Genomic DNA, 14277 nt, shown 5'->3' on the forward strand with positions numbered 1-14277 from the left:
CAGCCCAGTTCAGTCCCAGCTTGCGCCACATCCGGGACCTACCCCTGCTGTGGCTCTGTGTTTAAAATGTATTAGGAGCCAGGCAGGCAGGCAGCCGGCTCATGCCTGGTCCAGGAACTCTGCCCCCCATCCCAGACAGGGACTGCTGCCAGCCCACGCTGCTGCCTCTGTATCAGAGGCAGCAGCGCAGGGTGACGGGCAGCTGGTCTGCGAGGGGAGCTAGTTTTTAAACTGGCTCCCCTCGTGGACTGGCTCCAGCCTGGCACCCCAGTGGCAGGGGGCTCCTCGGGAGTGGGGATGGAGCGCAGTGGCTGCGGGCCCCACCCCCAAGGACTACAGAATAGTCAAGTAACCAATAAGAATTCACGGGGCTAATCAACTATTCAATTAACTGATATTTAACATCCCGTGTGGGGGCTTGTGGTTATTAAGCAGGTCAAGTGTCACCAATGGGGATTCACACTGCAGACCCCTCTCCTTCCACTGCGAGCATTTTCCAAGGGGGAGAGATTCCTCCAGGTGCTGGACACAGGCAGCGCCCTGGGAAGACGCTGGCCCTGTGGCACTGCTCACGAATCAGCCCAGACACAGGAGTGCTGGAAGCAGGGGCAAGTTCCCCTCCTCTGGTTTTCATTTCACGGCCTGGGAAAAGGCAGAGGAGCAGGGCTTCGGTGGGGATATCACGTTACGGGGGCCTGTGGCAAGGAGTGAAGGGGGTTGTGTGCTTGGCTCGGAGGAGGGAATTCAAAACCGGCTAGATTGGCTGGGGCGGGGGGGAGAGCGCTGCTAGCAGACAAAACAAATCTCTTCCCCCTTACCCAAGCCTCCACAATGTTCGCCTGCAGGCCTCCCTGGGGTATCTGCCGACAGGGCGTCTGTGCTTTCCTCTAAGCTGCAGCTCGCTCTAAACCCGCCCCTTCCCCCACACCGCCTTCCCTCTGTCTCCATCCCCATCCCGCGTTTAAGGATTTTTATGGGTGTGATTTCTAATTGAATTTGCCAGACGTTACCCAACGAGGCTTCGGGATGAATTACTAACTGGAACCTCATGGCGCTGACTTGCTGCACACTCTGTCTCACCCCAGAGAAGGCTGGGCTTTGCCAAGCTCCCAGGACCGGCATCTCCCTCCCTCGGAGCCTCTGGCTAAGCGGCCGCGCTCCGCGGTTCGCAGCGTCGCTCCAGATCCAAGGGGGTGGAAATGAGCGCGATTCTCAGGAACAAAGGCAACCAGTCTCTGAGCGAGAGGGGAGGACGGTTCTGGCAGTGGGTTGGGCACTGTTTGCGCTGTCTTCCCAAGCCGGCCTGCAGCCGGGAGCTGGCCCCAGAGGTTCTAATCGGACTTGGTCTTGCTGCGTGGCCAGGCCTGTTTGTGCCTTGTAATGAGGCGAAGGAGCTGCGCTCCAGCCACAAGGGTTTGCTCAGCGCAGCGGGTTTGGCCCCAGAGTATTACACCAGGGGGACACTGGCCTGGCAACATCTGGCACGTAGACGGGAGGCCACTGGTGTCGCTGTAATTGGGCTTGGCGTTGCCTGGGCATAACACCTGACCACGCAGGGTGGCCACCAGAGCCCCCCTCGCCCTGTACCACCCACTCCAGCAGAGCAGCCTCTTCCCAGCTGTTCTGAATGGAAGGCTACACTTCCAGTGTCAATAGAATCTTTTCTCCTGCCTCTCCTCGCTGGCTTCTGCCTCTTCCCCTTCACAGCAACCCTGGCAGCCCATGTCCAGCCCCCACTGCAATCCTACCCAGAGCTGGCTGCATCTGGCCCCAAGCAACAGCCGTCCCAGCTGTGTCCCAAGTGCTCTGTGCCCTCGCTGCTTTCTAGCACCACTGCCCCACTCTGCACCCATTAATGCAACATCAGGAACATCTGGATCCCTTGCATCGATGCAAAGACCAACTCCCCCGTCCTAACCCCTCCCAGTCTGGGAAAGCTCGGATGGGAACTTGGTGGCCTGGGTTCAGTGCTGATAACCCCAAAGCCCAAATTCAGACCAATGCTGACCACATATGCTGATGAAAGGAACTGTCCTGCAAAGAATCTGGACTGTAAACATCTGTAGCACCCTGTTCTGGTGAGCACTTACACTGGGGTTTTGCAGGCAGCTGAATGCAATATTAAAAGAAACACTAGTCTTCCTCCCATCTTCCCTCTAATATTTCCCATCCATGTGCAGAATGAATTTTGTTTTGTGCACTGAGTTATGTATGGATGTGCACCACCAATAGAAATGCATGCAGCCAGCTGTGGGTGCTCTGCTATCAGCTGGGTGGCATTTGAATCTCTCCTGGGTTGCCATCCACGCACTCAGTTTACAGTGAATACTGCTTCCCACCCATGTTAGGGTAAGCAGAGCAATGCACTACACACTTGCAGCAAAACTGCTACTGTAGTTAGAATTGCTATTGTATTCTACCTACACATGGCTGATCATCTGTATTAGCAGCAGGGACAGATACGGGGGGCCCCCATCCAGGATCATCAATGGACCCCCCAATCCCGGATCCAACCAGAATAAAAGGGTAGTTCACAGCGCCCTGATTCATCACTCGGCATTCCCAGAAGAGACGAGCGCTAGACCTAGGGGGGGAGACATGAATTCAGAACTTCGGGTACAGCTCTCCTAGCTCTTCTCTGCAAACCCAGGGAGCCTGCAGTGCCGAACGATGCCGCTTCGCCTTCAAGGAGCTGCTGTCGGAAGTCTACCCAAATCCAACGGCTGGAGAGCCGCCAGCTCGCGGTGGCTCCACACCAGGCCTTGGGGAGGGGCTGGGCCTCCAACAAGAAACTTCCAGGTGACAGACTTCAGTGATAAAGGGAGCACCTTCCCCAAAAGGAGCTTAAGGGACATGAACTGCAGACCCATCCTCCACCCACACCCTTGCTCTGCATCCATCTCGCCTTGCGCTGCTATCCCGTCAAATCACACGCTAAGCACGGTGAGGCCTGGCACGTAATGGGAAGGGAGACCTCTACCAAAAAGCCAGGGGATAGGTGGCATTTTTCCCCGACAGCTGGGGAGGGGAACCTCAGGCCTGGGGGTCGGATGCAGCCCCCAGCTTGCCTGGATCTGGCCCCTGAGGCTCAGGGTCCCCCCCAGCATTGGGGAGCCCATGCTGGCATTCCAGCCTTCCCACTGCCGGGCTGGAACACACACAATCTACTAGCCTGGGCCTCCCTAGACTCTGGTGTGCGAGGGGAACGTGGGGAGAGTCTTTCTCCTTCTCAGTCGGGGGTCACTTCTCACTAGTGTGCGGCCTGCAACTGATTTTTTTGTGGGTCAATGGCCCCTGACCCAAAAGAAGCCTCCACACCCCTGCCCTACAGGGTCAACAATGAACCAGTGTCCCAGACTGGTATTAGGAGGCTCCTGGGTAGCAGAAGGAGAAATTACTCAGAGAAAATGTGAAACTCGAGTTCAGTTTTTTGGTTTGTTTTTGGTAAGAACTTTTAATTTCAGCATCCTGGTCCAAACAGAACAGTCGCGACATTATGACGATCTAAAAACTCTTCTATCCCTTCACCTAGAGATAGCCTTCAGCACCAGTCCCTCTCCTAAACAAACGTGGAAAATTGCTCTGAGCTGTTAAACAGCTGGCACGTTCCACCCCAGAGGAGGCTGCCTCTGAACAAACCCTGCCTAGTTTGTATGTGATTTCCAGGCTTGTAAAGAGCTTTGGGATCCTTTAGATCCGTGTTTCCCTGGGGTTCCACAAAGTGAAAATACGGGTTTCGCGAGAAAATTCCATTACAATAACATTTTAGGACTAAAAAGATAATAATCAATATTTAAGCATTTATGAATTTTATTGAAAATTTTCATTTGTGTTGATCTCATGACCTTGCTTAGCATCTGTTTATTATTATTATTACTTGTTTGTGGTCTACTTTTTCAGCTCCATATGTAAGACTGTTATTAGGGGTGCCACAAAATTCTTTCAAGTTTAAAAGGGTTCCGTGGCCAAACAAAACTGGGAAACACTTCTTTAGATACACAACGTGCAGGCAGAATGTGCTACAGAGCAATGACTACAACATGAGCTACCTGGTATAAAACAAGGTGCAATTCCACTGCCTGCAGAGAAAGTGCTGACTCGGGGAATGCTCCCTGCTCGGAGCAGAAAAAAACAACTCTCCACTCCTACCCAGAGCGAGTCCACAATGCGACTGCATCAGCGCTGACTGGGGAAAGTCATGTGGTCACCACCGACTTTGCAGAATGCTTTTCATCACTCAGCAATCCGCACTACAACGTCCACATGCTGCTGGAAAGGCCAGAGCAAGCAAATCAGGAAACCAACGTGCACGGGAATCCATCTGTACCAGTCAGGAAGGCAGGCTGGAGCAGACAGAGAGGCGTTCCCATGCAGGGGTGAAAGGCAGGGGAAATGGCCAGATGGAGATTCTGGTTCAGATGTTATTTAAGCAGGCATTCCTCTCCCCTTGTGAGATCATGCTGCTTGTACAGAAACAGCAGCTGCTCTTAGCAACCTGGAGATTATTTGGATTCTAAAACCAGCTGGGATGATCACTTACATTCTTTAAAGGGGATCCTACCAAGGCAAGTTCTCCCGACAGTTCACTTAGGCTTGCAAGCCCCACTTCATTCTTTATTTTTTGCCCTTGAATACTTCCCCTTCCCCCCCAAAAGGCAGAAGACCCAGTGGTCACACCCAACTCTATAACAATAAAACAACGCATGCTGTCGAAAGCTCCAGAGCAACCCTACAATAACAAATCCGCACCAGCGTTCCTCTCCAACAGCCATGAAAACAAAAACCAGCCTGCATGGCACAGCGCTCCAGAGCGACCCTGTAACAGCCAAAACGTGAGCTCCTGCTCTCAAATGCAACCCTACCAAAAAAAGCCAGTGCCCATGTGATGATGGCAAAAATATTAGCTTAAGAACGGATACCACTCATGGACTTCCAAAAGCTTTGGACTTCTAAGCCTTGTGGAAGACAAGATTTGAAAACCTCTGAAGGACATCTTGACACCAGCCCACTGAGGTGGAGAGATTTTTGTTTTATGGCGGCTCAAATCTGGTTCCTTTCTGGAAAAAACAGTTTTGAAAATTCATGGTTCGGTGGCAGATTCTTCAAAGAGACATGCCCAGAGACAAAACACTCTCCAGTCCATTAGGGGTACAGATAAGGTCCCATATAGCAGCACATTTAGGCTATGTCTACACTGCAATGCTACTTCAGGATACCGGAGTATCCCAAAATAGCTATCCCGTGTTTTCAGCAAGCCTGTTATTGAGAAATATAACAGGCTCGCTATTCCGACATCCTTGTGAACCTCATTCCATGAGGAGTAAGGGAACAGTGGGTAATTTCGAAATTTGGCACTGTGTAGACAATACCACATTACGAAATAAGCTATTATGAAATAAGATTGAAATAGGATACACAATTCATGTATCTCAAATTGCATATCAAGCACCATGAACATCGCTGACAGGTGTTTGTCTAACCTGCTCTTAAATATCTCCAATGAAAGAGATTCCACAACCTCCCTAGGCAATTTATTCCAGTGTTTAACCACCCTGACAATTAGGAAGTTTTTCCTAATGTCCAACCTCAACCTCCCTTGATGCAATTTAAGCCCATTGCTTCTTGTCCCATCCTCAGATTGAGGAGAGTAATTTTTGTTCCTCCTCTTTGAGTACCCACCAGTATTTATCCATGCTCCCCAGTGTTCTGGAATACATCTGATCACTAATGGAAAGTGTCCAATGCACCGGGAGTTCCCAAACACCTCTGCTCCCTCATTCATCACCTCTCCCTCCAGTCCTTCCAACTGCCCCATAGGATACAACTTCCCTTTGAGAACCCTAACTGCGGACCTCCGTGTGTTAGTGACCATGTTTGATCTGTGGTCGGTTCCCACACCCCTGCCAAATTACAGGCAGTTATAAGCTGGGCAGCTAGAAAGATGTGGACCATCTGTGCTTTCTGAACCTGCAGGCCTGTGGGGAAGGACTCGGCTATCTCGGAAAGGCAGGGCACCAGCCAGCTTCCACGGGAGGTCAGCGAAGGGCGCAGAATACCATGTTAGAAGGTTGGGAGGACGCTTTTAAAGACAAATCACTGATAACATTGTGCCGCAACCTGTCTTCCTATTTCAGCTCGGTCAGGTCCCACACCCTCGGACTCTGCTCACGTCACAAAATGTTAATATCCTACGACTTCCCCCTGATAGTACTTTCTCGCTGGGCATATTTTGCACACACTACACATTCTCACACAGCATACACCATGTCAAGTAGACTAAGGCCCTAATTCAGCAAAGCACTTATGCACAGAGTCAAGAGTTCTTCTGAGTCAAGGCTAATTTATTGCTGCCTTCACTTAATTTTATGCAGCACCATAAGCATGAGTTCTTTGTCTCCCGACTCTCTAAATTCCCTGATCAATAAACATGGACTGTAATTTAATGGGAAGGAAAACTCAGGGCTGACCACCCATTAAGACTCTGTGGTACTAGGAATTTGTATACATGCATTCAGTTCTTGGCTTTGTCACTGTTTTGCTGCATGATCCTGGGTAAATCAATTGCCCCTCTCTGCCTCAGTTTTCCAATCTGTAAAACAGGGCTAATAGAAGTGTTTAGATCCCTGACCTAGCTGATCTTTGAATTTCAGGTTTTATTTGTGATCAGAACTATGCTGAAATCTTGCCACACACTGCTGGGGTCAAAAGGCTGGAATTGCCTGTGAAATCTGACTTCCTAAATTAACACAGCCGGTGACATCTCTGGTGGCAAAGTTGAATAGGATTTAACAAAAGCCATCTAGAGAAGCTGCCCTAAAAACCTATGAAGCTGAACAGAGAATGAGTTTCTTTCTGAGGTTGTGTCTATACTGGCACGATCTTGCGCCAGAGCTATGCAAATGAGGCTCAGCGTGGAATATCGCCGAGCCTCATTTGAATAAATAACGAGCTGCCATTTTTGCGGAAGAGGCTCTTGCGCAAGACGGAGCTGTCTACACTGCCCCTTCTTGCGCAAGAAAAACCCTCTTGCGCAAAGCCGTTATGCTGATTATTTTCAGGCATAACGGCTTTGCGCAAGAGGGTTTTTCTTGCACAAGAAGGAGCACTATAGACAGCTCCATCTTCCGCAAGAGCCTCTTCTGCAAAAATGGTGGCTCATTAGTTATGCAAATGAGGCTTGGCGATATTCCATGCTGAGCCTCATTTGCATAGCTCTGGCGCAAGATCGCACCAGTATAGACACAGCCTGAATGTTTTCTGAGCCTTCCAGTAGAATTTTAGAGCAGGGACAGAATTCTCTATTCAGTTATATAAGATGATTCCATAAACCTAGAGCGAACCAGATCCTATACCAGACTTTTCCATAAGGGGAACTTTCTTCTTCTTGTTAATATCACACACAATTCTGCTTACAAGCAAAACTTTGGACTGGCTTTTCACTTGGCAGAACCGAGCATGTCACATGGCTTAATGCATATTCCATGAGAAACAGGTGATGGAAAATAACTCCCAAGGAAGCTGCGATCGGGCAAAGACTTTCGCCATTCAAGAGTGATTTGTACTATGGGACACAAACCTAACTTCCACTGTTGCCAGGCAACACTGAGTTTGATGGAGGGAGCCGTTTTAACAGCTGCCCTTTTATACAGACAAGTGGTCAATTCAGAAGCTTGGTTTTAGTTTAGAGGGGAAGAAAGATTCAGGAAGAAAAGCTGCATTATTTGGCTAGAGGATCATGGTTTACCATTCTCTGTATCCCACCCACCAGAGTTTAAAAAAAAATAGTCCCAAAAAAACAAAAACCTCTTAGCTTAGTCTTAAAACCTATTTATATGCGGTTAACACAATCTCAGGCCTTGTGCTGCAAACTGTGGTCATGTTGCTACTTCAGTGAAATGCTGCCGATACACTGGCTGTCAATTACAGGTTTGGAAAGGTGAATGCTGAGTTTCATAAGAGACAACTGCTCCCCACCCCGGGAAAATCTTACAGATTAATTATAATCAGGAGATGAATACAAAGGATAAATAACCTCAGAACTATTTATTCCCTAAATCAGAGAAATCGTGGCTTGGTTTAACAAGATTTTAATAATTAAGGATGGGATTTTAAAGGCATCTACGGGAATTAATCATCCAAATCCCATTGAAATTAGGCTCCTTTGAAAACATCAAATCTAAATGCTCGAGATATGCATAAAATAGGAGTGCACCATAAAATGATGTGTTATAAAATCGCTATCTTTGTGCATCACCAAAACACAGCAGAAATATTCCGCCAGCAACTCATTTGATGCTGTCGATTTAGCTTTAAGGCTCTTGTATGCTGCTTGGCATGGATTTACTAGAAACTGCATTCCCCTTTTCAAACAATTGAAATCCACAGAGTTCCACTGAAATCAAGCACACAAAGCCACGCTGGACCACATGAAACATTCACAAGTGGGTAACAGACCTGCAAGAAGAGAAAGCTCTGCCAAGCCAAAGCTTTCCTCAGTAGCACGCTCCTTACCAGTCGATTGGGCTTTTTTTTCCCTGGAGCTGGGCTCACTGCAGGGAGACTTCACTCTGAACCAAAGAGCAACGGATGGGTTTGAAGCAGCAGCCTTAGTGCTGAAATATGCCTGTCCACATTTATGATCCTGGCACTGGGGTAGCGACATTGCTCTGGTTGCTCCATCGCAAACCCCTAATCTAGACGTGCTGCACTGGTGACACGTGGATTGTATCCCACTGTGGCCACTCACTGGAATAAGCAGAACTAATACAGGAGGGTCTAAATTACACTTCTCTTCCCCTGAAGTGTGATCACTTAGGTTACCCAATTCCAGATTCCCTAGGCTCCCGGCAACACATGTCCCCATGCCAATGTCACAATGGACAGGCCCGTGGCTTTGGATGGATTGTGCCAGTAAAGATTCGCAATTCTGGCCGCCTCCTTTGGTGGCTGGACTTGGAGCAATATATTGTTGAGCTGTGAGACTGGAGGGAGAGCTCCCTGTCTTGCCACATCACCTTCTCCTGCTTTACCTCCCTTCTATCTTTTCCCCTGGCTCCTCCCTGCACTCCTAGAGCAGACTGCAGGCCTGTTAGTTGAAGCGAGCCTGCACAGGTCCCATCAGAGACAGGCAGGGAAGCAAGGCCGCACAAGCTGTATAAATATAGGGGAGCATTGGCTAGTGGTTAGAGGAGAAACTCCAAGGCAGCATCTCTGGAGTTCCAGTCCCAGCTTGGCCGAACTCACCCGGGGTTTACCATGGACCAAGAGGCTGGACGACCCCCCTTTCCCCACCTGTGATTCTTGCCTCTCCACCTGAGGCGCTGAGGGGATTGGTTAGCTACCGTGGCAACGCCCTCCTTCAATGATAAGCATGCCTAGCTATGCAGAGCTGTGGGGTTTAAAGGACCAGAGCTCCAGGATGGACAGGAGGACAAGCCTTTAATGGGAAGACAGCTTGACTCCTCACAGCGCTGACGGCTCTGCCACCGTCGCCTCCTTGCCACTGTCCCCTCAAGCAGAACACAGCCCGGGAGGACACACTGGTTTGAGGGGGACAGAGGGGATCCCTGAAATAAAGAGGCCTTTGAACTTCAGCTCTGTCCAATGGAGGAAGGCTCTTTGCCTCCAGCAGCCCAAGAGCAACAGCAAAGAGGCTGCAGGGCACAAGGGGCCGGCGATCTCGGCTGCATCCCAGCAGCCTGCCCCCTTGCCACCTATCTCCAGACGCTACCTGAAAGGCAGCTTATTCAGAAGCCCAGCGGAGCAGGGTGGCCACCGTTACGATCACGCAGTGGCGGAGTTAGTACCAAGATGCTACCTCGCCCGGAAAACACACGGGCGTATTCTCCCCCCACGATGGCTCATCCCTATAAGCACTGAGTTCTTGTTGGTGCCTTTCCAATATGACCCACCATGTCTCTTCATTTCACAGGCCATCATGATGCCTGCTTTGTTCTGGACGTGCATGCTAGACCCATTGATTTTTCACTTATCCTAACAAGCAACGCCAATGATGTGCTGAAAATAACCTCCCTTTGCACGGCTCTGGCATATTAACTCCTGATTAAGCCAGCCCCACTTTGCAAATTATATGCAGGGGACTCCCGGCTTTCTCCCCCACAAAATACAGCTGCCTCTCGAGTGGAACGCAGCAGGTAACGGTGCCCCACGGTCTTGGCAAAGACAGGAGACAGGTTCTCTGTGACTGAACCACTCCCAGGGCTGGGGAGGTGGAATTTCAATGTCTAAACTGGAATAGATGAGGGCAACCAGGGCTAGAATTCCTGCTCTGGGGAAAACATGCCAGGGAATGTTTCATGAACACAAGTCATGGCCTGTGTGTTAGACTCAATGCAAGAGAGGGCATGTCTGGCATGCAGGGCTGTGGCAGCCAGAGAGAGCGTCTCCCATTGAGACGCCAACCCCAATCCAGAGAGACCCTGTTTCTCCTCCCTGGGTCTCCTGTACAGATCTCACAAGGGATGTGAAAAGACGCTGAAGAAGGTAATTGTGTAACTGCTAAAAATCTCAGCGGTTCCACGTGCAGCGATGAAGCTTAACTAAGCTGCTGCAGAAAAGCAACCCCTGTGGGAGCTGGGTGGGCAGGGGCGGCTGGATCCCCTCCCGGAGAGAGGGCTAAACTCTAACATCCCTAAGTCACACCCAACCCTGCTTAGCTTTACATGTCTGACCCAGCTGGGACAGCTGTGGTCATTGCTCTTTCACTACCCTATGAACACGGGTGCAAACGTGGCTCCATTTTCTTTTCCACGGGTCTTTTCAAGGCTTTTAAAGGCTTCCATTTTTTTTTGTAAATGTGGTTCATGGAACAAAAAACCAACCTCTGGGTGCTGTAAAGCTTGGATCTCGACTGACCCTTCCCAGGCACCTACACAGATCCCCCTGCTACTATACTCAAACTGTGCCACTGTGCCTACCAGGGTTACCACAAAGATCTGAGATGGCACAGGACTCCTCCTTTAACTGCTTCACTTGCAAGCTGCAAGGCTGGGCAGCTGGCAACAGAGGAAGGCGTGCGTGCTGCTAGGGATGTTAAATGTAGATTAATGGGCTGATCGAATAGTCAATGCAATTTGCATCGACTATTCGATTGGTCGATAAGGGCACCTTCTCCTTTGAAGTGTTGCAACAGCCCCAAGGATGTTGCTACCCTTCAAAGGCGAAAGCACCGTGGGGGAGCACAGGGTGAGCAGGGGACTCAAGCAGTCCCCGGCTGGCCCCGTGCTCCTCGCGGCATTTCAAAGCGGCAGCGCCGTGGGGGAACCCGGGGTCAGAGGGGGAATCCTCAGCTGACCCTGAGCTCCATGCAGTGCTGCCTCTTTGAAGCACCCCTTCCTCTTCCTCCCACCGCTGTCTCTTTCTGATAGAGGCAGCAAGGGGTGAGGGAAGCAAGGGGTGGGGGAAGCGACTAGTTGACTAGCGTGTTGACTATCCAGTAAGCTTTTGCCTATCGGATAGTTGACCAGTCGTTCACATCCCTACGTGCTGCAGCAACGTCTGCTGCTTACATCGCACGGGATCAGACCCTTATTTTGCCCCACTTGGCCAAGGCTGAAGATGAAGAAACCTGCCTCTCGGAAGCTCTCACAGGCAGGTCTGTCTCAAGTGCCCCCTCTAAACCAGCGAGCGAGCTGGAGTTGGCGAGGGGGTGGGGCACGCAATATGGCTAATTCACTGCATACTTAATGCAAGCAAGACTCATGTGGACGCAATAACAATCCAGCCCAGCCTTCCGTAGGCCACAAGGAACCAGCTCAGTGCTCCAGTTTAGATTCTTGACCTTAATGTGGGGTACATCACCGAGCAGGAGAAAAAGGCGAGTGTTTTTTAAAGACGGCTTTGATCCTTGCAAAAATGAAGCTCATCCCCTACAGACAAGGCTCTTGGCCTTCTCAACAGTGTGGCAAGTAGGCACTAGGAAAATGCTCCATCCAGCGCCACCAGCACGTGTCCTTTCACTAGAAGAGCAGAGGACGCAACGAGCCAGAGCCAGATCAGGTTGGATGGTTGCCAGCCATGTGGCACTTCGATACTGACTAGAGAGGGCAAGAATGACACTATATGTCACTCCCTCTGCTGGATCCACGCGCCAGGGTGGGGCAGGCAGCGAGAGGGGCTACTTGGTTTGTTCTGACACGGGCTGCTGCTTGCAGTCCCCTTAGTTTCTGGTCTTACGTTACTGAGCAAGGCAGAGGACAGTGGAGAATTCGCAAGCTGCAGTTTGTGGTCATCACTGCAGAAGCAGTGGCCAATCATGGTGTAAGATAAAAGAAGGGTCTTACAGGGCTCAGAGTGACGTGAGTTCTTACCTGTATTCATAGTGGTGTGACATGAAGCCAGAAGAGGGTCTGATTTCTGCCCGGTCCAGGGTTTTAAGGGGCGATTTGAAAGGCATGTCCGTGCTGACCGAACGGAAAGTGCTGAAGTCATGGGTCCCTAGCAGCAAGCTCGCTGCTTCCTGCATGGCTGGCACGTTCAGATGGCTGAAACAAAAGGGAGCGAGATACATAAGAGCAAGAAGGAAGGGACTGGAAGCAAGGAAAGGTTCGGCATAACAGTGCTGGGGGGCAGAGGAATTAAATAAGAAGTTTCAAAGAAGGATCCAAGTCCAAGCTCTAGATTCAGACACGCTAGAAAAGAAAAACAGAGGTGGGGAGGGGTAAGTAGAGGCACAGGAACCCCCATGTTGCAAATGACCCCCTATCGCATAATGGCCCAAACCAAAAACCATGGTGCCATACACCCTGAACTTTGGGGCTATTCCAAACCCCAACCCAGCTGTGAATTCCGTTCACCACTCAGGACCTATTACTGCAAAGATCTGCACAAGGCAGCATCTATCAAAGAACTTTGATCTCTCCCCTCACTGCAGGAGCGGAACACCTCCGTCAAAGTTACTGCCCTGGAAAGCAAAACATGAAAAACCTCTCTGGAGGATCAGGGGCCTACACATTAAAAAGGAAACTGCAGAGAATTCACAACACTTGGACAATTCTCTAACTCACCCATGTGGAATTGCCTGCTACAGCCAAGCTGTGGTGGAACTGACGATAGATGGAAGAGAAACTGGCGGTCAACTGCCCAAACTGAATGCACTGCAAACTCTCCATGAATAGACAGTGCAAAGGGAAAAGAGTGACGTGCAGATGTCTAATTGCCATTCAGATTTAATAATCCAAAATGTTTAAAGCTGGTTGATGGGTTTCCTTTTGGGGGGGGGGGAAGGGTGGTTTTGTTTTTGTGGGGTTTTCCCCTTGCCCCAAAAGGAAATCACCACAGGAACTGTCCATTTTTGATGAATTTTTTTTTGTGAGGGGAGGGAGTTGTCAGAAAACCACCAACCCCCTGCAGCTTTTCACCGAACATTTTCAGTTTTTCAACCAACACCCAAAAAACTTTTGAAGAACAAGTCAATCAAAAACTTTCCCCCATTTTTGTGGAAACTTTTCATAGGAACAAGAAAAAGCACTTCCCAACTAGTGCTAAAGAGGATACTGGGAATACAGAAAGGGATCTGGTTAGGGGATTTATAACTGACACATTTAGGGCTGATTCTGCTTTCCACTGAAATCAGTGGGAATTTTCTCACTGGATTTTGTCAGAGTAAGAATCAATCCAATTAGGAAATTGCCTCCCACTCAGAGTTTGTTACAGTCGGTCTTTTGTCATTGTGCGGTATTGTCTTGTGAGAAAATTAACTGCAACATCTGGAGTAAATTAAATGTCATTTCATTAAAACATGAGATTAGGGTTTATTGTGTGCACACAACATATAATTTTGCAGTTTTAAGCGGGTTTTTTCCCTTTCCCAGCCCACAAAAAAGAATCCACCTATTTAACCAATATTATTCTGATTTGTCTGCTGAGACAGTTTGTCATTCTAATACTAGATCTATAAAAATACGTGTAATGAAAAATGTCAAGTGATTCCATTAGTGGTGATAAAAACTATTGTAACTGACCTTGAAGTTATAAAACTGCTTTACTATAACGTGATGGAAAAACTCCAAAAAACCCGATGGTCATGAATGGTATATTTATTATAGCATATGCTAGTGAAAAAGAATGAGGCTAGCTTGACATTGTTTTATTCTTAAAGTTACTATTTATAATATCTTCAAGCTTGAAACCAACATTTTGTTTCTTTATTAAAATGTTTGTATCCTCCTCTGTGTGTATACTGCTGTGTTACTAAGGTACTGTTTCACAGGTACCAATCTGCAATAATGGGTTTGCTATGCCAAGTTTGTTGTCCTT

At 49.2% G+C, this 14277-nt stretch overlaps 1 protein-coding gene across 7 annotated transcripts in view; it reads right to left on the reverse strand.

Moving 5' to 3' along the window:
- Window positions 1–14277, reverse strand: part of PUSL1 (pseudouridine synthase like 1) — an 85289-nt gene that overhangs the window by 27844 nt on the left and 43168 nt on the right. For 6 of the 7 annotated variants that reach the window (XM_075906655.2, XM_075906653.2, XM_075906654.2 and 3 more), the window contains exon 5: window positions 12330–12503. In XM_075906655.2, coding sequence (XP_075762770.1) covers window positions 12330–12503 — 174 coding nt within the window. Of the gene's footprint in view, window positions 1–2391; window positions 2585–12329; window positions 12504–14277 lie in introns of those variants that run through there. The other variant, XM_075906651.2, reaches the window with a different exon arrangement.

The sequence above is a fragment of the Pelodiscus sinensis genome, chromosome 24 (assembly GCF_052426305.1).
Source record: "Pelodiscus sinensis isolate ZL-2025 chromosome 24, ASM5242630v1, whole genome shotgun sequence".
Lineage (NCBI taxonomy): Eukaryota > Metazoa > Chordata > Testudines > Trionychidae > Pelodiscus > Pelodiscus sinensis.